We start from the raw sequence: 25,199 nt of genomic DNA, 5'->3' as shown, positions 1-25,199 counted from the left end.
TGGGTTTAGACAGAATTTGACCAATAAGCTACAACTCCACAACAGACCTCACTGGACTTACATCATATAACCTGCTTAGGCCATGGTTCTGGATAACCAATAAGTGGTCATCTTTGTTCTCCACCAGGATCCGGAACACACTGATGATTGTTGTCCAACAAGAGCTCTTCTCAAGACACTTCAGATACATGTGGAGAGTCTGTTTCTTAAAATCCTTGATCTGTTGCAACTCTTGCTCAGTTGTTTCTGCTTCAATCTCTACAAATAATTCCATCAGCTTAAAAAGTTCCTCAACAACCTTAGAATAGCAAGAACAGTATTATGAATATTTTGGCTCTTTCTGCTTTTTATATATTAATACAGAATATAATAATCGCAACACAATTGAAAAAACAATTTTTTTAAGAATCCTATTATTAATTTATACTAATTAGCAACAAGACAAGTAATGCCACTGTTATTTTGAAGAACAAATTATTATACAGTGAACCTCTAATAAAGGGACACTTTTAGGACCCAACACTGTCATGTCACATAATTAATTGGGAGACCTGTACTTTCTAAACCAAGTCTCATTAGGTACTTGTGGCACTGTAATCCTGGAATTAAACAGGATTTGAACCGAGGACCCTGGGATTGGTAAGCAAGAATGTAAACACCCAAGGCACAGCGCCACTTTATTATCTAAAAGTTTACCTTGATGGCTAAACTTACCGTAGGATATTGGTTAGCATGCGGTGTGAGATGTTCAAATGCCCATTGTAGATTCTGTTGACAAGCTAATTGTCTTGTGAATGATTTAGACTGTTGGCAACACAGAGTGAGTAGTCCATAGTACGCAGGTAGCATGACACGATTGAACATCACCACCTCTTGATCTTCATGGTCCGCTCTAAAAAAAAAATTATTATTTAAAAACAAATGAAATTTACAAAGCTACTCCACAGTAGTTAAATACAAATATCAACACTAATAAAAAGAGAAGTTTGTGCCCTTTTGTGGCATTATTTAGGGTTCGAGCCTCACTCGCTCCATGGTTCTGGTGGTAGAAACAAGTCTTCCATGATAAGGACTATAAACCGTAGGTCCAGTATACACACATTGCTCGTGTGCACTTAGAACCTAGTACATCTTTCGAGACAAGTAGGGGGTTACCCCGGTGTACTAGTTCTCACTCAGCCACTGTGTTGTGGACAGGTGAGAGAGTGCCTTATAGTGGCTGCACTGACATGACGGGGAGAAGTATGTAAGTGTAACATCTGAGTCCACAGCGCATAGAGACTATTTGTATTATGCGATATACAAATTTAAAACCATTAACCATTTAAAACATATAATACTTACAAAATGTAGTTGTAGGGTAGGTGTTTGGTAACCAAAAAATTTGAGACGATCAACTGTACGTTCTCAGGACAATCTTTACACACATAATACCAAAATATTAACAGAGCCTGTGAAATAAATAAAATATTATAACAATGTACAAGATGGCAACAAAATTCTAATTTCATTTCATTCATATATCTTACAACAAATCTATTTGTTGGCATGATTAAACTTGATTAAACTTTTTATTTTATACTTTACATAATTATTTAGTAATACAGTACCTCTTTGTTATGATTGCATGAAATTGGTGGTTCTGATAATTTTGGCAGATAGATGTTCCAAAGATCTTCAAAATATGGACTAAACTGTAAAGAAAATTAAAGTTATGATCAATAAAAGTCTACACTAAATTACAAAATGTTTCAGAACTCTCGTTGAAAAGAGAATTCTATACTCATCAATTTATCCAATTTAATAAATCAATAAAGCTTACCATCTGCTTCTCAGTGTTTGATATAAGGCAGTAATTAAGAAGCGAGAAGAACGATACGAGTTTGGCAGTACCATGTACCGATGCATCTAATTTGATAAAGACAAATAAAAATAATAATTAAATATTAATTATTCTATGCAAGATTATTTGTTTTTAAAATCCTGACTATCATGAACTATCTTTTACAGCAAGGACTACCCTGGATAATGCAAGGACTACCCAGGATTATGCAAGGAATACCCTGGATATTCAAGCACTACCCTGGATTATGCAAGGACTACCCTGGAATATAAAAAGGAATACCCTGGATATGCAAGCACTAACCTAGATATGAAAGGGTTACCCTGGATTATACAAGGAATACCCTGGATATGCAAGCACTACCCTAGATATGCAAGGACTACCTTGGATTATACAAGGAATTCCCTGGATATGCAAGGAATTCCCTGGATTATGCATGTACGTACCTGCAAATGGCCTGGCAATTCTAAGTAACTCCAGTAGCACCCTGTACACCTCATGTAACACCTCAAGAGCCTCTGAACTTAGCTATATAAACAAAAAGAGAAAAGCAAAATTATCTATCATTAGGAAGTTTAAGCAAACTACAGTATGTATTTGTATGGGTAAAATTTGCGAATGTATATCTTACGTTAAGTTCTTTTTGTGGATTATGCATACTCCTAGATGACCTATAACCTTGCCGGAATTGAATGTCTGGTACAAGGGAGACTAGCAAGTAGGCAGCCGCTGCAAAACAAACAAGTGTAGGAAATATATATATATAATGGCAATAAATATATTATAGCATGAGATATATATACATATAGTGGAAATTATAAACTTTGACATAAAATATCAAACTTACAGCTCCTAACACGTGCGTTGTGATGTTCTAATAAGAAATGTTCAATCCAGCTCTCAATGCCTTGTAGTGTCCAATGATGAGCTATCTTGTTCCTAGGTACATGAGCAGCGAGCCAATCAAGTACTTGATGGGGATTGTACTCAGCAATCTAAGGAAAAAAAAACATCAGTTCGAAATTAATTTTTAGTTGCTATTTTAGTGCTATTATAATATAGCTTTCTACAGTCAATCTAATAAAATACACAAATCAACATTGCCGTTGGTAGTCTATGATTGAGAAACCCACTTGTATATAGCTTCGACATGTCCCAAAATATAGACACCCCTCAAAAACAAAATAGAATAGTCTAAGCACACTCTCACAATGATATAACTCTCATAGACCAGATATTTTTTATACTAGACAGTGCCTTACAATATATCTTCTGTATACCTACCTCCCACATTCTCTGAAGTATCAATGGGGTGAAGTTTGGCAGGCCAGGAGGTCCTCCTACCATATCCACTAGCATCGAAAGAAGCTTGAAAAAAGGTTGACCAGCCTAGAAAAAAACAAAGAAAATGAATCCATTGTTAACTTCATTATTAAATAAGTTATGACCGCAATTGTCCAGAGCATGTGTGATATGTGGGAATAAAGAGAACAGTAGTATAATGCTCTGTCTACACTAGTGAACTTTGACAAAAAAGTGTGATGTGGCCAAATATGGTAGTGATATGACATCATCATGTCTATATATGGGCACATCACATACAGTTTGATAGTGTAGACAGAGCTTTAGAATGGTCTGGCATAACTTACCTCTTGATTTAGTTTAGCAATTGCATTGAATATCATGGCCACAATCTAAAAAATAAACATACAAATTCAACACATCAAAAAGGAACTGAACTGCAATGCACAGAAACATGTTTGCCTATCTGTAATTGTACGAAATTAGTAAAATGTTGTTCTCTGTTGGGATATGATCCAATGATCTCCAGATCACTAGCCAAGCATTCATTCTTAGACCACTGAGTTTGCAATGATGGCAAAAACTACAGTTGCATTATTTTAAATATAAAATGTACCTCTTATACTACAACAAAAAAACAAAAGAGTTAAGAACAATAGACTAACCTGTTCTGCAAGTCTTGGTGCAAACCTCGTCAGACTAAATATCAGATTTCTCGTTTGTTGAATGTTAATATTGTCACGAATTTGTTGATAAAGAAATGGAAATCCCTAAAAATAAAAATTAACAATATAACAAATTATTTTAAGATGATAACTTGACAAGAAATCGTTATCTTATGCTAAGTTCGAGCTTGCAAAACCTGAACAGTGATAAAAGGCAATTTTAATAATCATCATTATTTTTTTCCATCCAGCTATTGCTGATCATTAGGGACCCTCAGAGGTTCACAAGACAAACACATACACAAGATGCTCTACATAAACAAAGTCTTATTACAAGTCTTTGGGACAAAGAAATTTGTAAAACAATTCCTCACCTTGCCGCCTACGAGAACAGCATAATCACTCTGAGACAGCGTAAGTTGACGGTCTCGTCGAGACTGCTCTACCAAGTACGCCATGAGGGCAATCATCTTTTCTAACGAGATTGGTCTGTACTTGTCTTCAGTTAACGAGATGACATCATCGTCATCATCATCTTCATCATTGTCGTCATCAGACAATACTTCTACCTAAAAATAAATGAAGAGAAAATATTTAAAGGTTTGGAAAGTGCTTTAAAAATTATCTAATATTTGTTACTGTATTAGTATATGAAAAAACAAACTTACATATTCAGCAGATTTGGTTCCAAGATAAAAGTTAGCCATAATTGTTATTGCTTCTATTGACAGTAAAAATGCAGACTGTAAAAAAAAAGATAACAAATTTTTAATCAAAGAAGGTGTGCAGTGTTCCATATATGGTCTAATAGTATGCTACTCACTGCCTGTTTCAGTTAAAGCAGTATGATATCAGTGCAGAGCTTTTAATCAATGTTTTTACTAAAATAATTAAAACCAACTTGCCTCTGCTTCTCCAATCTTGGCAAAATCAAAGAGCAGTGAGAAGTATTCTGTCAGATGTTTACAATGAGGTCTCACCCCATGCTCAATCTGCAAAATAAAACAACACATATCATATTTTATTATACCACTTTTATTCAATAAAACAAAAGGCAAACATCACAAATACAATAAATTATAGATATGGTTATAATAGTACTTACAATAGAAAGTAATTTCTTGATAAACCTTGTCACGCATGAACAGTTTCCAATGTGAGACGGAGATATATAACCATCTTCATCACTGTAATTCAAATTAAATTTGCATAAAATAAATACTCAAGTGTCCATACAATAAATGTATTCCCTGAATAGGAGTTAACTGCAGTGCTAAAACATATATTAAGGAAACTGGAACTCTATTTCATGCTATCAGTAGCATATTGACTATGGACTTACTATAATAATAATCCAAGTTCGTTTGGGACAAAATCAACTACTAATACCCTTTTCACATCTGCAAAATGTAACAAGTTGTAACAAGTTTTAACCAGGTTTGCATAGTGTGAATACAATTTTGTGGAAAACACACTGATGAGAGGCTAGTTTTTGTTCCGAGTTCTTGGTATCAAACTGACCAGTTATAGTAATCAAATAGCATGCAACTACGCTTTCCTTCCAAGATTATTATATGCGTGTATGAAAAGGTCTAATAAATCGGGAGATCAAACAAGTTGTAACAATTTATACAGATGTGAAAAGGGTATAAGTAATGACTTACCTATCAACATCAGCATGTATGTACAAAGGAGCATGTTTCTCCCTTAGCTGTGGTATAACATGAATACAGAGTCGTTGAAACAACTGCCTAACCGTTTGTATGGGACACTTGATAAGAATCTGTATCGGCCAACAGTCATCTTTAGCCATGAAGTCAAGAAACCACTGCAAAAGGAACAAGACTATATTACCATCGATAATAAACATGGAACAAATGGTTATGGCACAAATAAACAGATTTTAAGAATAAAACCAGAAACTAAATGTAAATTGTATACAGGAACTATACATTTCCATTATTGTCATTTATAACACAAGTGTATTCTTCCATTTGATTGGTTTATTTCGTGTCACATGCCATGCATTATTTTCTACATTAGAGCCACTTTGCACATTCAGGCTTTTGTCCATATTTAGCTGAAAAACATTTATTAAATTTATACCATTTACACAAACTAGCAGTAAGCGGAAAAGCGCGTAGCTTGTCCTACAGTATTTATCGTGAGTGTAAACCACCCGTCCGCTCCACTGCTTGTGTAAATGGCCATAAGAAATAACATTCTATATTTGTATTACCATTACCGCTCGTCTGTGTAAATTGGCCTTTAGGGAACCAACTGTTGAAATCTGAGCATTATAGTATTATTATTTACCTCACACGCTTCAGGACATGTGTGGAATTGCTTCGTCATCAGTTCCATCCACTGCACCATAATGGGTTTTTCTTTTGCATGGATTAACGTCTCAAGCACAAAACAGGTTGTCAACTGTAAAAACAAATCAACAACACATTATATTTACTGTATATATATATATAAATATATGTGTAAGGGAGTGTAGCGCAGTGTGTTGGACGTTGGATTACTGATCGTGGTTCGAATCCTACTCTCGCCGCATTGCTTGTATCCTTAGCCAAGACACTTTACTTACATTTGCCTCTCTCCACCCAGGTGTATAAAATGGGTATCGTTCAGATCAAGACACACTTTTGCACTGATTACTAGCTAGGAGTATTATTATGGGAGTATGTTTCGATACATGTTTTAACAAAAAAATTACTGGGATAATAATGTGCAGCGCATTGAGAGCTTGCTTATATGCGCTATATAAGAATGAATCAAAGGATTTATGGATGGTCAATTGAACATGAAGACTACCTGCAAATATGTAACTCGAGTCATGCTCTGATGCACAAATACGGAAATGTAGATCAGTGTAAACATAAAATTTACTTGGGTTGCTGAACCACCTGGGTAAAGTGATACGTCAATTTATCCAAACACTGATTTGTTATTAGTGTAGCTTGGCAGTGTCAAAAAAGTGGTATTATACAAAAGTTAGTGGAGCATAAAAAGAAAAATTGCAAGCACTCTACCTTGGAGCTCATTGGTTGAAAGCTCTGTGGTTGTGGTAGCGTAGCTGGAAGTGGGTGACATACTTTCCACATGAAGTCCATGTACTGACGATCAAAGATGAAACGATCCCGTAAGAACTGCATGTTATCCTGCCATATGGACTACAGAAGAAGACAATAGTTTAACAAATTAAAAACAATTGCTAATGCTATACTGTTTTCATACATATGCAATGCATTATGAAACCTAAATCATTTTTGATTGGTCAGTTTAACATATGGCAATTATGGATGTGCAGTCAACAACTTGAAAAAAAAAAAGTGTTTTCCCATTTTTAATGCAGATCCCCACCTCCCCGAAATTAGTTATTTCCCCCCCAAAATCTGGATGATTTAGACCTATGATAGCTAGGCCTAGCCTAGGGATTTTACATCTAAGTCATTTTTAGTCATTTAAAAATTAAACAAAATTTTCACAAAACAAACATTCACAAGTAAGACTCCTGGCACTGTTTATAATGACACCCAGTAATTAAACAAAAGCATTTCTTTAAGCCTTTTTTTCACGAATTAACAGCTAACAGTTTTATAGGCTAACAGGATATTGAATGAGTATAAGTATGCTAATTACCTGAGCAAGTTCCTTAGACATCTGGACCTGGTCCAAGACACTAGCTGCCTTCCTCTTAGACTCCTCTGGTTCTATTTTCTCATAGAATAACATATATGCACTGTGTGTCTGTAATTGAAAGCATTTCTAATAAATCATATTCCATCTTTTATGTTCAATACACAGTACAAACTCAAATAAGGAGATCACTCTTAATAGGGGTTTTCCAGGGATAGGGATTGCCCATAGTATTAAAAACATATATCGCGCCATGTTTTTTTTACAGAAAGTGTGACTTTAATAGGGATGTCCCAAGATTACAATTAATGTCATGTTATCATTGCAGTACCTTTTCAAAAGAGAAATCCATGTACTTGTCAGTCACAGAATCATACGTCTTTGTCTGAAAATGAAAAGCAGTTGAACAGATCACAATATTGAGCATGAATCAAATTTATACTAATCTTTGGTTCCCGTTTAATGCATGTATATGTAGTTTATCAACTGGTCTACACTAGAAAACTTTTCATGTCAAACTCAGTGTTTACTTAAAAGATGTATATTGTCCCCCTGAAAAAAATAATTCTTAAATTTTTGTTTTGATATGCTGTTTTAATGTCACCTAATAGTTATCCACTTTGACCGAAAATTTGGAAAAAACAAAATTTATTTACCTAAAAAACTGTAATTTAAAGCAAAAAATAGTCAAATTAGCTGCCAGCTAATGGGATTTTGGTTGAAATCAACCGATTATTTTGTCATTTTATAAGTGAAAACATTGATTTTTTCCATTTTTTTCCAGTGAAGTGATTGACTTTATTAAAACTACAAAATAATCTATTCAAAGTGTGATTTTATTAATCTTTATTTTTTACGTTTTTAGGGGACAATACATCCAAGTTTGCCTATCAGTGTAACATATCCGAAAAATCAAAATCCAAGTCTTACCGTCATTTCTCCACCAAAGCACTCGGCAGCTAACTGGGTAGAATCAAATGGTTTAACTTCTGCGTCATTAAACATATACCATCTATCACGCTGGGCGTCGCTGTGTATACGGTCCTTGATAAAACTGTAGTAATGGCCACCGTCTGCTGTCCCTGTGTGCACTGTCACACCCACTAACCCATATAGATAATCTAAATTATCTTCTTCACCTGTAAAAATAAAAATATTTTATTATTTGAATATCATTATATATAGATATATTGCCTCCTCTGTAACGATGGTGTTCATATGTCATAAACAATGACAATGAAACAAACTAATTTTGTATATTATAAAAAACAAACAATTTATAAACAGTGAGTGTGTATGTTGCAGTAGAAAAATGTTATAATGAAATAATATAAAAGGTGCGTCATACCTTGCACTTTGTTACCCATGAGGGCGTCCTCTGTGTAGCCCGACATGTCCAGTTGTACAGGGAATGAGAAGTGAGTGTTAACTTTCTCCTTCATCATTGTAACCATGTTGAAGGTGTATCGCATTGTGTTGAACGACAGGATTTTAGGCAGCTTCTTGAAACATGCTCTTTTCTCTGCTCGGACTTTCTTCCCACATTGCGAACATGTGTACATGTTATCGCCCTCTAGCGTGTCTTTAACAGTTACCTCATCAAGTGATTCCTAAAAAAATATACATTATTATTATAATAATTTCTAGACTGGCTATATTTATTCAACAAAGTGTCCCCTGAATAAGAATTGGCCATATTGTTGAAATACATATTGTTCCGCATGATTGGTTTCACAGGAGTGTCCACATTAGAAGGGTGTCCCCTGCATAGTGGTGTTCCAAAGAAGGGGTTCTTTAAGGTCTCCTTGAAGAGAACGCATAACTAAACAAAGTTTATTATGAATAAAATATTAAAATAATAAATTGTATATAAAACTAAAAAAAAAAGATCGACTTACATAAAGATTTTTCATGTCAGCAACTTGACATCTAACAGTGAAAAACTCCTCAGTTGTTCGGCTCACATGAGGGCAGTCTAATGACACCACGTTGTTTGTCAACTCTCCTTTGAACAAGCTGTGAACAAGTTCTCTCTACAAAAAAAAAAAACAAAAGAAACTTATTGAGAAAACCACGTACACAGAATGATACATTGTAACGCTATCTCCCAGGGAGTTGAAGAGTTGCCTGCTAATGTGACGCTTCAGCGATTCCACCGTGATTGTAACAATTGAAAATTTGACTGTGAGACTTGAAAGTTCATTTGTTTGAAAATATTGATTATATTTTACAAAAATAATTTTTTCATTTTTATTGGTCATTAGTGCCAATTGAACACTTTTTTTTTTCTCAGTTAAAGATTTAAGATTTATGTTTATTTATTATTATTGAAATACATAATTTACAGTGCTATAAATTGATCACTTCTTTCCAGGTGAACTCAAAGGACGACCAATCATGAAGTCAGATATTCTGGGGGAATTCCCCTTTTTTTAGTAATATAACTATATACTTACAAGTTCAGGTGTCATTTCTTCCATTTTACTTATCAAGTCTGTGAAGAATTCGGTCATGTCCTTTTGTTCGCCGGTATTCAAAGGCTGCTTATCCATTGTGTACACTTTACAAAAGCTGCGTGGATTGTAGGTTTTGCGTTCGCTTTCTTGAAGGAATGTAAACATACGCTGCAGCTCGTACAGCGTGTTTTTGTGTTTTGTGTGTTCGGTTATCTTTAAAATAAGTTGAATCAATAAGGAATAATGCTATACATGTAAAATATTTAAATATGAGACAAAGATCAGAATTACGTTATTTTAATAACAGTAGAAACTCTCTATTGAAATACCCCTATTCAGAAAACATACATGTTAATGCAACAGTGGCAATATATATTCAGACACTCCTATTAAAGTTGACATTTTGTTGCGCCTTTAAGTTATCTTATCTTACTATTGTACTGTAATTGAATTGTTTTAATTAAAGACACTAATAAGTCATCACACCATAACTTTACAGTATACTGTATATAAAACTTTGAATCAATGATTTTTATGTTGTGAACAAACTATTGTCTGAACAAACAATAAACAAACTATTGTTATCTAAACAAAAATAGTAAACAAGCTAACCTTTCCATTGAGTATAGGAGCCCTAGCCTCAGGCATCATGAACAGTTGTTGCATACAGGAAGCCATGTAACAGGTTGCACCAAGGTTAGTTAGGCCTACGTAGCCACACGGTGAACGTCCATCATCAAGAGGCCAGTACTGCCATGGATAGGGGATGTGAGAGCCTAGGAAAATGGAAAAAATATATATGGAACTCCATTTGTGACAAATAACACGCCATACATCCAGACCAAAAGTCAATACTGGGACTATGCCTTTTTGTGAAATTAGACATAAAGTATGGGGTGGGATTAGACCCGAAGTGGGATTATATCCGAGGATGTACAGTATACAAATTATATAAATACAAACCTGGTCTATGCTGACTTAGCATTCTCTTGTGAAGGTTGGTGTAATTATCTTGACAGCTGTCAGCTAACTTCACCAATAGATCAAAGGCAGCGTGCCTAGCTTCTCTTGACTTGCATTTCGGTAGATTACGATTATCAATTGAAGGAACCGCAAACAGACAGTCAAAAACATTGTTTAAAAATGCCTAAATTAACAACAAAATTGATCAAATTATGTATTTTTTCTAGCCAGGTCTATTATTGAAATGTTCTCTGTGGAATAAAAGTATATGTAAAGTGCATATGTATGTAAATAGTAGTTATAGTACTCATAATACTCTATACAGTCAAAGTTATTAGTTGGAATTCTCTATCTTGTGGATTAACGTAATGAAGTTATTGAACTGGTTAACCATGATTAATGACAGGAGATGAGTAGAACTAGAACACCTGAATAACCACTACTCTTTCAGATAGATGCACTGGGTTCTTTTTTAAGTGAACATGAGTACACTAAACCTCCAGTTTTTAATTCCTTATTAATACGTGTTCTACAACCAGAGTCACATAATTTCTTGCAACTTTATAGATATTGTGGCTATAGTGACCTCAACTATAATAATAATAATGGGAAAACAAACCTGTCCTTCCTTGCTAAATTTGAAAGGCGGGTCATGCTTGAGTGCTGATGTACTGAGCTTTAACAATCCTGTTAGTGTTTTGTCTTCATCAGTCGTGTGGCGATCTTCAAATATTGGACGACTGTCAAATAAAGCAAAAATGTCATGAAATGAAATGTATGTATTATGTGTCATAAGACAAAATTCTAAGCTAAAAAAAAATTGAATTGCCTGAAAAATAAAAAGGGTATGGCCACTTGTAAATTTAAAAATTGAGATAATCTATTACAGTATATTAATTTACAATGTTCTTTTTCTTTTTATTTATGTACTCTGTAACCTGTTAGTCTCTTTCTATCACTGGCTCCTTTTTATATTATTAATGATAAATTTCTACTTATGTGATGCCTTTATATTTATATTTTTTATTCTATTTTTATAATGTGTCTGCGAGAATTATAATAAATATGTCTAGACTATACATTGTAACTCACTATGATTCATGGTCAACAACCAAGAATCCATGTTTACCTCAGTTGTAAATTTGACAATAAAGTTTCCTACATCTTATTTTATCTTTAATTTGAATTTATTTGGAAAATTATTGATTACTGACATTTACCAAAAAAAAGTCTAGGATATCCCAAAAAGCTTATTAGCTTATTTCCATTGGGATCCTTTCGAATTTTGTAAAAGGTAAATCACTTGGTCATGTTTCATAGAAAATTCATAAATTTACCTCGTAAGTGCCTCTGCAAGGTGTTCTATTATGGAATTAATTTTAATGATCATCTTCTCAAACTCATCATCATCCTCTGGTCGTTGTACCTTGTCCATTAGAGCGCACAATAACCAGAAGTAGTCACGGCAACCAGGTCCTGGATTATCATACTCATCATCAAACTGGAGAAGATTGGTAAAAGCAATTGTGAAATGATGGCATTTTCTATTTTATCCATGTAAGTACTCAGGAAGTAGAAATTGTTTTTTAATTGCCTTAACCATTTTTAATAGTAACAAAGTATATGAGCACAAATTAGTAAAAACCATACTAAAAAAAATAATAAACTATGAATGAATATTATGATGATTGGTTTTGTTACATTAAAGATATATTGTCCTCCTAAAAAATTAATATGCCATTTTAATGTCACATAGGTTATTCACTTTGACCAAAAATTGGATAGAAAAAAAAATTATTTACCTGAAAAAAATGTAATTAAGTAAAAAATACTTAAATTGTCTGTCAGACAATGGTTTGACAGACAATAAATAAATCCACTCACCTTCTTTGGTTTAATTTCTTGGGCAACTGGTAAGAAATTAAGGAGAGTTGAAAGAAGGGACCATATAAATTTCTGACAAGGTTCTTTGTTGTCCTCGCAAAGATCAAACAAACCGTTGCGAACTTCATTCCGAACGTACCTCTGAAAAATATTAGTATTTTAGGTTTAATTTAATTTATTTTTTCTGTATACTTGCCTCTTCAGGACAAAGAATACATAACTGACAAAACAACTAACATATATATATAAAAAAGTGCACCTCATTACCATTCATAATATAAATATATCTACTGTATTCTAAGCATTCTAAATCTGTTGAAAAGCCTGTTAAAATAAAAATCTACTAGAATTTTAAAAAAAACTCAAAATAACACTTTTTATACTGTTGATAAAAATAGACCCCAAAACATACCTCTGGTGTTTTTAACACCATGCGAAGTAGCCATTGGTCAAAGTTTGGACTTTTGACCAACTGACTCTTGACCGTTGAGTTGCTCGTTCCCCAGGACTTGAGTAGCATCATTGCATAATGCACAACTGTAAGCATAAATGATCTTAATTAATAAATTAATGTTTCTTTAAATCTATACACTATTATGTTGTAGAGTAAATTTAGAGTTTAATAGTATGTTGTATGATTCAAATTCAATCAATTACACTTAAGTGAGATCTTTCCTTTAAAGTATTTCACTTTAGTCAATAAATATTTAAGTGTTCCCCTAAAGTCATAGGAGAATTTGTAAAATTTTAAGTGCAACTGTTTCCCTTAGCCTGTATGATTGTTGAATACAGCCACAAGGACTTGTCGGTTGCGTTTGACAAAATATTTGTTGAATCTGCTTACCCCAATAGCCCGATTGCACTTGCCCAGTCTCCCGCATTGCAGCTGCTTGGTACAAAACATCCATTAACTTAGTTAATACTCCTTCTTGTGACATCATCTCTAACAATTCCTAAAATAAAAAGCATAAACTTTTGTCAAAAACTCTCAGAACAACCAGAAAAGTCCAAAAACCATCAGATTTTCTACTCTTCAGAAATTTCTTTAGAGAGTAAGTTACTTACTTGTGACAGCCGCTTGACAGACTTCTTCTCATCCGTGAATGGTTTGTTCTTCCCGCCCCTTGACTTCTTAGGTAATACGTCAAACTCTGGCAAACTGTCAAACACGTCATCTTGTCCAATTTCCATTGTCACCTGGTCCAACGCAAACTCATTGATCAGTTTAAGAACACAAGCTAAACAATCTTGTTGCCACTAAAATAAAAACAAAATAAAGTATTCAAGCAATTCATATACATAGTACATATGTTTTACATTTCTAACGCTCTGTCTACACTATCAAACTTTATGTGGTATGCCCATATATGGACATGAAGATTAAACTTACAATGGTCCATTGTTGGTCTTCTTTTGGTTCAAGATGGCCAGACATGAAGATGCTAAAAAGATGTTTTAAACCACCGGTCTTGATAAACTGTGACAACGAAAAAACACAATCAAAAGCATTAAAACAACCAAGTCCTAACAAAAAACTTAGTAGTAGAAAGAATAAGGAGCTTTTATTATCATGAATAAGTAGCTGTTGAGTACAAAAGTCATTCTGTACATGCTCATATGTTTTTAAGTATGAGACTCTTACCATTAATGACCATACATCTTTGCTATCATCATCTGATTCAGTACTATACAAACACGAGTCACTCTTAGAAGCCTAAAACAAATAAAAAACAATATTTGTTATAAGTTTGTATAAGCAAAGTAATAAGTTCAAATACTGTATTCAATGTAAAACATTGGCATATATTTAATAAGGTTATATGCTACTTGGATGAAGGTAAATATTATAACATGTGGCAATTCAAAGAGAAAACAATGGCATTGATTGGTTTATCCAAGTAAGTACTTACAATAATATGATACTACTACTAACCTGTAAGGTGCCTAAATCTGAAGTCCCAGGTTGTTGAGAAATATCAGCCCTACCAATAGCAGCCTACAAAATATAACATTTATTGTTATTCCAACAATTTAAAATTGAGGTGTTCTGAAGGAATGGACATGAAGATTAAATTAAAATGGTCCATTGTTGGTCTTCTTTTGGTTCAAGATGGCCAGCCATAAAGATGCATTAGATTTTACGACCCAATCATGGGTGGTGATGGTATAAAAAAGTGTAAAACTCTGTCTACACTATCAAACTAATTTGACAAAAAAAAGTGTGATGTACCCAAATATGGTAGGGATATGACATCATCATGTCCATATATGGGCACATCACATTTTTTTGTCACATAAAGTTTGATAGTGTAGACAGAGCTTTAGGCACTCTGCCCCATATTTCAAAATCCATGATTCTCCACATTGCATGATATGATCAAAAGAAATAAATTTCTTAATACTTACCACTGACTTGCTTCTTTTGCTTCCTTTAGCAGGTTGTCCAAGTGTTTCAATGATTTGTAATGAGTACAGTAATTTATGCAACTTGCTCTCATCTAACAACTCACTCCAGTTAACGCTTGACTGCACATTGCCATCTGATAACCTTCTACTGGTTTGTTCTTCCTAAACATCACAAATATTAAATAAATTATTATTCCATTTTTAAAAAGTTAATTTATTTCAATAATTTCAATAATTAAATCTACAGTAATGGCACAGTCTTGCTTATCCTTTAATATATTCTCCTATTAAAGATGTATTTTCCCCCAAAAACATGAAAAATGAAGATTAATAAAATCAGACTTTTAATATGCTATTTTGCAGCTGTAATAAAGTTATTCACTTCTGTAGAAAAAAAACCCAATCATTTCACTTGTAAAAAGACAATATAAATGGTTAAGTTTAACCAAAACCTCATTGTCTGACAGGCAATTTAAGTATTTTTGCTTTGAAAATTACCTTTTTTCAGGTAAATCATTTTTTTTTTTCGATCCATGAACTTAAATGAACTCCTGTGAAACCAACAAGAAAGCAATATACACTATGGCAATCACCATTAAGGGGACACTTTGTTGGGTCACAAAGGTGTCCCCTTAATAGAGGTTCTACTGACCTTAGTAGTAACTTTAATATTCTTAAATTTATTAAGCATATCAGCACTGGTTGGTAGGAGCATTAATAGATCCCAGACGTTTCTTGATAGTACTTGAGCCCTGGACATGTAGTCTTGTTTGTTTTGCTCATCCTGTTGCAATAAAACAAAGACAAATATTAACGTAATTATATCTATATAATATTATAAATTAGGTTTTAAGGATTTAAAGAACATACTCTACCTATTACTGTATAATAAATATAAGACAATGATGAAAAAGGGATCGTAATAAAAAAATAGTCTTGTATTTAAGAAAAAAGTGTCTAGTTCCACAGGGTCAAGAAATGGTTCCAGAAGTCAGTGGTTTACTTTAGCAAGTTAAACATGTATTGTCCATCAAAACATGAAAAATTAGATTTTTCAGTTTTAATAAAGTTATTCACTTCCATAGAACAAAAACAAACAAAAATAATGATTTCACTTCTAAATTGACAATATAAGAAATTAAATTTAACCAAAAACATTTTTTGTTTTACATTTTTCAGGTAAAAGAAATATTTTTTTTAAAGTTTTTTCTGCAACAGCACTTTCTGAATAGTGGTCATTTTAGGTAAGCTAGTGTTTACCTGTGATTCACACTTCATATCTTCCAATTGTTGTAGAAGGTTTAAAAGACAACTAAAGTATGGTTCTTGCAGAAGAAGCATCATGGGTAACTTCTCCCGAGGTGGGGGCGGTAGACATGACGACGGTAGATCCATTGTGTCCCGTTTACGTTCTCTTCGTATAGCTCCAAAAGATACATAAACAAGCTGTAATACAATTTATTAATAATTTATATTGAATTAAAAAACCTTTTTATTAAAAAAATTGGCGTATAATTTAAAACCAGGCCAAGATATAAAAACAGGTTCCTGGATAATGACTTCACAAACGTATAGAACATAGCTTATGAAACTGTGAGGTAATGAGATTAAAAGGTCTGACCCATCAAAAATAAAATAATGGAAAATGCTTTACATGGAACATGACGTCATAAAAAAGCATAGCTTATCATAATAAAAAAAAATGTTCTGGCGGGATTTGAACCTGCAACCACTCAATGGCAAGGAAAGTACCATACAGTTAGACCACCACAGAGCTAAATATAGTACTTCATTGACAGTACATACCTGGAAGTCTACAAAAGCCATCTCTTTCAGCATTTTTTCGTCAAGATCCGACGTGAGCTCATGTCCAGCCGATATCATTCGCACCGGTCCGTGATTATCCAGTAGAAAACTGGACAGGCTGGAGAAGCCATGGGTCGTGGATGTGATAGGCTGTCGGGGTTTGTCATCACGCTGCTTTTGTAGCCGTTCAGAGAAATGTGTGACCTCTGCCCTAAGGTCAGCAACTAGGTCATTAAGATGTAATTCTAAGGTGAACTGAGAGAGAGGAAAAAAGAAGAAAAAAATGTATTTGAATAATTTTTTTAAAACATTTAATAATTTTATAATAGAAATAATTTAATTATATAGTAAGTTATTAACTAAATAATTCTAAACTGAACAACAATAATTACTGAGAAACAAACTAAATGAGACTTCTTTATTTTGATTATGTTTATGTATAAACAGTATTTATACAATAGTAAAGTTTTTCCCTACCTTTTCAGACATGCTAGCCATCTGACAGACCACTCTGATAACTTCTGCATCATTTTGTACTTTGTTTTTTTCATGACTTGTGATGCCCTTACTGAGCAGTTGCCATTGCCGTAAGTGATATGAATATCTGTGATAAAAAACGCAAAGAGGTGATTAAAAATGCCTTGTTTAAATGAAAGAAATATGGCATAATAGATGGGGATATACGAATAGCATGCAAGAGGCATGGGTTCGAGAAATATCTGTGCCATATTGCTCATATGCTCATTGGCTTGTCCTTTAGATGGGATGTAAAATTGTTGGTCATGTGCACATAAAATTTATAATAAAGTAAGGGATCTCTCTCTACTGATGCTAGGCGCTACATTGTGGCTATGTTTGGTCTATAGGTTAAACCTAAGGTGACTTATAACTTATGCTCTGTATTATTTGTACGGCAAATAAATGTTTATTGAATTAAAAAAAAAAATTATATATATATTTTGTTGGCATATCTCATCTGCCATAGCAATAGTAAACTATTAAAATGAAAAAAATTACCTTTTCTTAAAAGCTTCTAAATGTGTCTTTAATAAAATTAAACCTCTTTGTAGCACCAGTAAACTAGATTCTTGCGAGTCAGCCAGCTTCGCTGACGCACCTGATAAACTCTCCATGCATAGCTGAATAAACTCCTCCTCCTTCTCTAATGTGCCATTACCAGCTGCCAACAAAATAAAATGATTCAATTTTAGATATCAAATTAATTATAGTATAAATCAATTCACTTTATTATTGTTTTGTTCTATTCAATCTTCAGGTAAAAAATTAACAAAAAATACAATGAAAACGATGCAGCACCTTGAGGATTGCCATGAGTGCTAAGCACAATTTAATCGGCTTTCTATATTACACCTCAAAGAAACAGAAGTAAAAAAACATTTTTATCAGAAATCTCACCATTTATATAATAAGTATTCAAGTACTGTATAGCAGATATGCTGACATCTGTATTTTTGGCTCGTAATGCTATTTTCCACAGTTGTTCAATCCCAGGCATCTTAGAAAAAAATAATCTTACAATTAGGAAAACACATTGCAAATAAGTGATTCATAAAATGATTTCTAGTAGTATTGTTGCATATTCATTATCTAAATTTTAGAATATGCAAGGATAACAGAAAATAAACAGTTCTTAAAATCTATTAAATACTCTTGTTTAGAAAAATGACATACCTCTACCGCAGGGCTGTCATAAGATGAGTTAGCCAGTCTAGCTAAGCTGCATAACTGTTGAAATAGCTTTAAACCAGTCATACTGATTGTGTCAGCTTCAAGTAAAGGCATCTGAAATAAATAATATAAGAGTGATATGAAGTTAGAACATCTGATCCGATTGGTTAATAACCATGAAGTTAGAACATGTGATCTGATTGGTTAATAACCATGAAGTTAGAACATCTGATCTGATTGGTTAATAACCATGCAGTTAGAACATGTGATCTGATTGGTTAATAACCATGAAGTTAGAACATGTGATCTGATTGGTTAATAACCATGACCCTCAACATAGTCATGACCCTCAAAATTAATTGATGCTATCTGATTGGTATAGTTTCAACCATTCCCCTTTTACTTGAACACAACATGTAGGCAATCAAGAGCTAAGCCTACTGTTTTAATACATGGCATATCAAATATATGATGGCCCACATGTCTGCCTGTAAAGGTATGTTTAAAGTAGAAAATCTGGAGCTAAGCCTACAGATTATCGGAAGGCAAGAGAACAGTAGGGAGACCTAAAGAAAACGGGGAGAATTGTAGAAAATGAACAAGCTTGGGTACAGGAGATAGACTGATGCAGCGACGGCAGCCTAAGGAAGTGTGGAGGACAAAAATACTATACTGGAGAGAAGGAATTAATATATAAGCCTACAGATTGCAGGGTACATACGATGGCCTGCATGTCTTTTAGCTGTGTGGTTACATTTACAATAGACTTACTTTGTTAAAAAAGATATGTTTAAATGTTTCTAGGCCCAGTGGATGCTGTTGATCCTTGTTCCTAGCCTGGTTTAAAAACCAGTTTAAAGCACCATCAGAACACTCTTCGTCCGTAGCAAGGCAAGACCAAAGAATGTCCACTTGATCTACAGATAACCCTACAAATAACAATAAAAAAGATTTGTGTCACAACAAATTTGAATTCTAATAAGATAATACCAATTTAGTTATTTCACTTACTGAAATCATCCGGAGAACCAAGTGTGGAAAACACGCAGTTTAGAAATTGAAGACGGACTTGCACTTCGGTTGAATGGGAATATCTGATAAATAAAAAGAATAAACATCTTTTATAATCATGTATTACTTATTATATGTGTATGTTGTTCCTGTGGTTTTATATTTATTTAATGCTATAATGTATTGAGACCCTGTTTGTATGCATACAGGAGTTTTCAAATGAACAGTAGAAACAGATATTGCAAGAAAACAATATAAAATGCAGTTAAAATAACAGCCAAAAACATTACTCATGGCAAATATGATATATTCAATCAATACAATTACACTACAAGAGACTACTAAGGAGACACTTCCTGTTTAATGAAGGATACACCACTAAGGATATACAGTATTGAAGGTGTCCTTTCTAATATAATTATATAAACCTAAAATGGAACTTACAGTCCTTTATCCCTTTCTCCATTCTTTCTTTTCTGTGTATAATAAACTAAATCCTTAAAGAAATGTTCCATCATGTGAAGCTCCTCTTCTGCCCACCTGCAAAAAAGAGTTTGTAGATATCAACTTGTGAACAACTGTGCATCCCTGTATCATAAATCAGTTATAAATTGTACACTTGGCCATCATACATTCACGAACAAAACAGAAAAAATTTGAAATGTTATCTGACTGTAATTGGTGAATTCTGGCACTGATGTTTAGATTAACGAAAACAACAGTGTTTGTTTAAAATTTCTGAATTACCAACTTCTCAATATATAATAAAACAATTTTTTTAATCAAATAAACTTACATAGTAATCCAATGGGTATTACAGTTATTCCTATATTGTTGAAAAGAACCAAACAGTTTAGGTAGAAGTCTTAAAGATACGACAACGGATCTGAAAAAGAAAAGTAATATAAATTATTGAAATAATATGAAGCACCCGACAGTTGTGAATGATGAATTTTCCTCTCCAGGTCACATCGTGTCAATGCCGCCACTACAGGCAACCACTCATCAATGACAAGAAATATGTACAAGTAACTCCCTACTGTTATCTACAGGAGATAATCTACAAATAAGCGAATTGTGAATACTGGACCTACAGTTTTACAGAACAGTTTAAAAACAAAAATCGTACCGGTGGTGTTTTAAATTATCAAGGCATCCTTCAACGAACTTCATCCGTATTTCCCTCTCAGGGAAAACACATACTAGTGTACTAAGCATCTTCTCCGCTTCTACAGCTAAGCCTTCTCCAAGCTGGGACTGAAAAAAGGTAAGAAATATAAACCAATTAATAATTGTATAAAAACTAGTTACAAACTTAGCCACAAACACGCGTTACGCCACTGCGTGCTGATGATGGTCCTGTAACTAGGAGAACAGTCTTGACCCAGAGAGGTCACCCAGTGTAAAGAAGAAAGGTAAAAGACTATGACGTGATACTTACAGCAATACTATCTTGCACCAAGTCCCAAAGAAGAGTGTGTCCCTTCTTACAAACTACATCAAAATTGAAATCCTTATACGGCCCTTGTTGATCATCACAAGAACTCCTCAGAGAGCACGTACCTATAAGAATTGTAGCATGTCATATAATTTTTAACTTAAAAATACATTTTAATTTCAAAACATATTTTAATTTTCAGGATTTTAGGATAAGAATTATCCCATCATTATTTAATTCTCATTATTAGCCGTGGGTGGCACTATCAAAGATCACAGACTAACAATTCAATTGATGAGAGAAAGAGGTCAATGTTTACAAAGATTATAAGCTAGGGAGCTTACATTATAAGATGTGTCAACAAGAATAATTGTTTTTATTCAATTATGTACACAGTAGGCCTAAATCGTTGTGCACAGTAATCTTTCTTTAGAAAGACATTATGCACTTGTCAATTGTATGACCTACTATACGACCCTCCGGAGAGGTGCGTCATGGATTCATCATTTACAAATAATCATTGATGCAGGGGTGCTTCAAAACACCTAGATGGTATGTGTCAATGAACAATGGCGTGTCAATGTCTGTCACTTTACCACACACCATATCATGAAGAACATGGTCACAGTGCGTCAAAATGGGTGCGTCATGGTCACCTAAAAGTTAGTCACTTTTTGGAGCAGGGGTGTGTCATGGTATTCATAAGGTATGACATACATCGGACAAATGACGCACCTCTCCCGGGGGTCATACAGTGGGTCATACAAGTGCATTAGGGCTGATAACACCATTCTAATATTTAACACCAAGAGAAGTATTTGAGTATGATTCTCCAGCAGGTTTAATCTCTCTTTCAAAGAAATACACCTGAATCACTTTATGACTAACCTTTAGCATGTTTTGCATACACTGAGTCAATCTCTGGCAAACTAAGCTGCCCTTTCAATTGCAGATGTAGTTGCTGATTCAACTGGATAAATTCATCCTCACCAGTGGAGTCCTCACCATCAAAGTCCGCCATGTTCTTCTCTGATTTGGTACTGCCCTGGGAACTGCTACAGCTTATGTCCTCAGGGCTTAAAATATCAATGCTAGATTCAATCAAAGAAAGATTCTTTAAGTACTATATTCTATCACATTTTTAAAAATGTTAACACTATCAGGAGATAAAACAGGTAAAAGATGTATACTAACACCTTTTTAGAGAACTTTAAAAATTATTAATACAGTAGAACCCCTCCTTTTGGGACACCCCTATTCAGGGGACACACTTTTCTGTGAAGAGGAGGTATGTGTTTTAACACCAGGGCTAACCACCATTCAAGGAAAACATCTATTTATTAAGTAGACGCCTCTAAAACGAACAAGGGGAAGAATATGTTTTAACGCTAGGGCTAACCCTTATTCAGGCAAGGGAGTGGGGAATTAAGGAGACACTGTTTTGGGTCCTTAAGGTGTCCCCTTAAAAGAGGTTCTATTATAGCTCACTTACTTTCTAATCCCCTGGGGAAACGGTTTAAAACCTCTACAATCATAAACTTCCACGTCAGCACTAATCTCGCCGGCAAACTCCTCAGATTGTGAACACCGCCGTTGAGAAGACAACACAATTAAATTATCCACATCAGAGTCCAAAATATCGGAGGCATTAGGGTAAACGTGCATCCCCGAAACAACCTGGACTAACTTTTCACATTTTTTAACGCTTTCATCTTCCTCATCGTTGTCGCTATCTGAAAGAATCTCGTCTTTTAGTCTAAACGGTTTAGACTTGCGCAACGCTTGCAGTCTTTGTCTTTTAAAGGTATGATCTAAGTTTATCGTTGCTCGTTTGGCTTTGATCGGACTTTCAGATAAGTCTTCTCGTAACCGATCTATCTCTTCAAGCTCGTGCTTACTGCTACCTACGCTACTACCGTCGCTCCGATTACATTCCTTAATATTTTTTAGGCACGGTGATAACTTTGTTGGCGTGTCCATACTTGATTCACTGGCTTCACTACCAGCTTGTTCTTCGTTGGATTCCCCACTCTCGCTATCCATAGGTTCGGGACTGGTTGCGAGAGCCTCGTTCTCGGAATCTATGTTATCGGAATCGTCCCCGTTTGACTCATTCGACGACGAGTGCCTGCTCAACATCTGCTGTCTACGTTTCGTTCGGTGTCTTTTGATTAGTCTGCATTTATGTATACATTTCTTCGGAGGAATAGTGAAATCTTTCGATGAACCATCTAGCTTGATGCACTCACCGGAGTCTTCCATTCCAACAACATCTAACATTTCTTCAGCCTGTAAAAATTAGCAATATATATTTAAAAATTCAATTTGAATCCCATATTACAATTGTTACATGAATTTGTCTGGCAATTTACAACCTCATGGACATTTCAATACTATAATGTAAATGTGTTGGAATAACCTACAACTTGATGACACAATAACTTTCTCTTCCCTAAGGTTCCCTTTGTGTTTGTTTGTTTACTATAATGCATAACGTATGTATTGATCTTACTATTAGGATCTTGTGGAACAAGTTAAGTAAGTTCGCTTAATGTCAGCGATCACAGGTTAAATACATGTTAACACGTAGATTGTAATTTTAACTTTTTGTTAAAACAGATGAACACTCCTAATTTGGACACTGTAATTCCTTTTATGGTCATCTATGCTTACCTCATCATCTCTATGGAAGTGGTGATGAGTTTCCTGTTCAACATCACTAACTTGTGTGTGCATACTCTCATTGCTATTGCTAAGACTGTGATGCCCTGCATGACGCATACCTAAACACAAGTTATACAATTCATAATAAAGCTCTATCTACACTATCAAACTGTATGTGACAAAAAATGTGATGTGCCCATATATTGGTCACATCACACTTTTTTTGTCAAACTAGTTTGATAGTGTAGACAGCTTAAGAGTATTAAAACATTTCTCCAGGTAGTATAGTATTGCAATCAAGAAAAAAATCAACCAAATCAGTATTATTAATACACAAAAACCCTTAAGCTCTCTTTACACTATCAAACCTTTATTATATGAAAAACAAATGTGATGTAACCATATATGGACACGATGATGTCATATCACTATCATATTTGGGCACATCACACTTTTTTGATAGTGTAGACAGGGCTTAAAGGAGACAACAAAGTGTCCCTTTAATATATATTGCCATTCTTTTTTATGGTCTCCTTATTTTTTATTTTATTTCAACAATATTTTATGAGGGTGATCCTCCTTAAATGGGTGTTCCCTGAATAGTGTTGGCTGTAGCTGTTTAAACATTCTTCTAGTTCGTTTCCCAAGAAATGTTCTCCTTAAAAGGGGTATTCCCTCAAATGGGGTGTTCCCTGAATGATGTTGGCTGTAGTGTTTAAACATATATTGCTTCTAGTGCATTTAACAAGAAAGAAAGTCTCCTTTATAGGGTGTTCCGAAGTTCTACTGTTCTCTAATTAAACAGGATTTACCTTGTAAATTTCTTCTAATAACAGGATACTGCGCTTGGGGCTTTTTATGCGGGGTAGACGTAACGACTTGAGTTGATAGAGCATTGCTCCAAATGCACTTGGTTAGAACTTGACTTAAAAATAATGTCTGAAAAAATATATTAATACAAAAAAATTAAATGAGTTAGAAACAAACAATTACTGTGTCTTTATTTGGCCCAAAATTCTGTTCTAAATATGTATGTATACCAGTCATCAATCCTTGCAAGCCTTTTTTGCACAAATTTGTTGAGCGTTGCTGTGCATTATCTATACTATAATACTCAGAGCATTGTTATTTGTTATAAACATGTGTGTAAATAAACCTGTCTTTTTGTCATAAATTGGTTAGAACTGTGAATTATAGTATGACTAAGAACAATGTATCTCAATATGTACTTTACATAAAGTACAATCAGTAGTAGGGCAAACATTGTTACACCAATCATTATTTTTATTTAAAAAAATTTTATTTCACATTTACATCCAATAGCCAAGGCTAAACAGGATGTCTTAAATAAAGACATAATATAAATATAAAAAAAACACAGAAACAACAACAAGACGAAAACAACAGGTAGACAGGCATAGGTTACA

General features: G+C 34.0%; 1 protein-coding gene across 2 annotated transcripts in view; it reads right to left on the bottom strand.

The window, feature by feature from the left end:
* The window catches only part of LOC144852198 (ubiquitin carboxyl-terminal hydrolase 34-like), a 46,837-nt gene that overhangs the window by 8,606 nt on the left and 13,032 nt on the right, over positions 1-25,199 (bottom strand). The window contains exons 11-63 of one of the 2 annotated variants that reach the window (XM_078709948.1): positions 24,585-24,711; positions 23,782-23,891; positions 22,601-23,397; positions 21,997-22,199; positions 21,112-21,233; positions 20,800-20,927; positions 20,467-20,556; positions 20,115-20,210; positions 19,671-19,753; positions 19,431-19,588; positions 18,663-18,773; positions 18,387-18,486; positions 17,988-18,150; positions 17,448-17,574; positions 16,971-17,225; positions 16,425-16,610; positions 15,817-15,948; positions 15,165-15,326; positions 14,692-14,754; positions 14,401-14,472; positions 14,149-14,235; positions 13,824-14,015; positions 13,603-13,711; positions 13,171-13,295; positions 12,759-12,899; positions 12,212-12,375; positions 11,494-11,614; positions 10,875-11,058; positions 10,524-10,687; positions 9,912-10,124; positions 9,354-9,488; positions 8,804-9,065; positions 8,386-8,594; positions 7,787-7,840; positions 7,459-7,566; positions 6,849-6,989; positions 6,127-6,240; positions 5,475-5,638; positions 4,916-4,997; positions 4,716-4,802; positions 4,479-4,553; positions 4,185-4,379; positions 3,811-3,915; positions 3,493-3,537; positions 3,128-3,232; positions 2,691-2,838; positions 2,475-2,572; positions 2,290-2,371; positions 1,823-1,908; positions 1,611-1,694; positions 1,345-1,451; positions 715-892; positions 62-298 (exon numbers count right to left, since the gene is read on the bottom strand). In XM_078709948.1, coding sequence (XP_078566074.1) covers positions 62-298; positions 715-892; positions 1,345-1,451; positions 1,611-1,694; positions 1,823-1,908; positions 2,290-2,371; positions 2,475-2,572; positions 2,691-2,838; positions 3,128-3,232; positions 3,493-3,537; positions 3,811-3,915; positions 4,185-4,379; positions 4,479-4,553; positions 4,716-4,802; positions 4,916-4,997; positions 5,475-5,638; positions 6,127-6,240; positions 6,849-6,989; positions 7,459-7,566; positions 7,787-7,840; positions 8,386-8,594; positions 8,804-9,065; positions 9,354-9,488; positions 9,912-10,124; positions 10,524-10,687; positions 10,875-11,058; positions 11,494-11,614; positions 12,212-12,375; positions 12,759-12,899; positions 13,171-13,295; positions 13,603-13,711; positions 13,824-14,015; positions 14,149-14,235; positions 14,401-14,472; positions 14,692-14,754; positions 15,165-15,326; positions 15,817-15,948; positions 16,425-16,610; positions 16,971-17,225; positions 17,448-17,574; positions 17,988-18,150; positions 18,387-18,486; positions 18,663-18,773; positions 19,431-19,588; positions 19,671-19,753; positions 20,115-20,210; positions 20,467-20,556; positions 20,800-20,927; positions 21,112-21,233; positions 21,997-22,199; positions 22,601-23,397; positions 23,782-23,891; positions 24,585-24,711 — 7,686 coding nt within the window. The remainder of the gene's footprint in view (positions 1-61; positions 299-714; positions 893-1,344; positions 1,452-1,610; positions 1,695-1,822; positions 1,909-2,289; positions 2,372-2,474; positions 2,573-2,690; positions 2,839-3,127; positions 3,233-3,492; positions 3,538-3,810; positions 3,916-4,184; positions 4,380-4,478; positions 4,554-4,715; positions 4,803-4,915; positions 4,998-5,474; positions 5,639-6,126; positions 6,241-6,848; positions 6,990-7,458; positions 7,567-7,786; positions 7,841-8,385; positions 8,595-8,803; positions 9,066-9,353; positions 9,489-9,911; positions 10,125-10,523; positions 10,688-10,874; positions 11,059-11,493; positions 11,615-12,211; positions 12,376-12,758; positions 12,900-13,170; positions 13,296-13,602; positions 13,712-13,823; positions 14,016-14,148; positions 14,236-14,400; positions 14,473-14,691; positions 14,755-15,164; positions 15,327-15,816; positions 15,949-16,424; positions 16,611-16,970; positions 17,226-17,447; positions 17,575-17,987; positions 18,151-18,386; positions 18,487-18,662; positions 18,774-19,430; positions 19,589-19,670; positions 19,754-20,114; positions 20,211-20,466; positions 20,557-20,799; positions 20,928-21,111; positions 21,234-21,996; positions 22,200-22,600; positions 23,398-23,781; positions 23,892-24,584; positions 24,712-25,199) is intronic. The other variant, XM_078709949.1, reaches the window with a different exon arrangement.

This window comes from Antedon bifida, chromosome 9, assembly GCF_963402885.1.
Source record: "Antedon bifida chromosome 9, ecAntBifi1.1, whole genome shotgun sequence".
In the NCBI taxonomy this organism is placed as follows: domain Eukaryota; kingdom Metazoa; phylum Echinodermata; class Crinoidea; order Comatulida; family Antedonidae; genus Antedon; species Antedon bifida.
The sequence above is the reverse complement of the archived record's forward strand: the minus strand, read 5'-3'. Positions and strand labels throughout refer to the sequence as shown.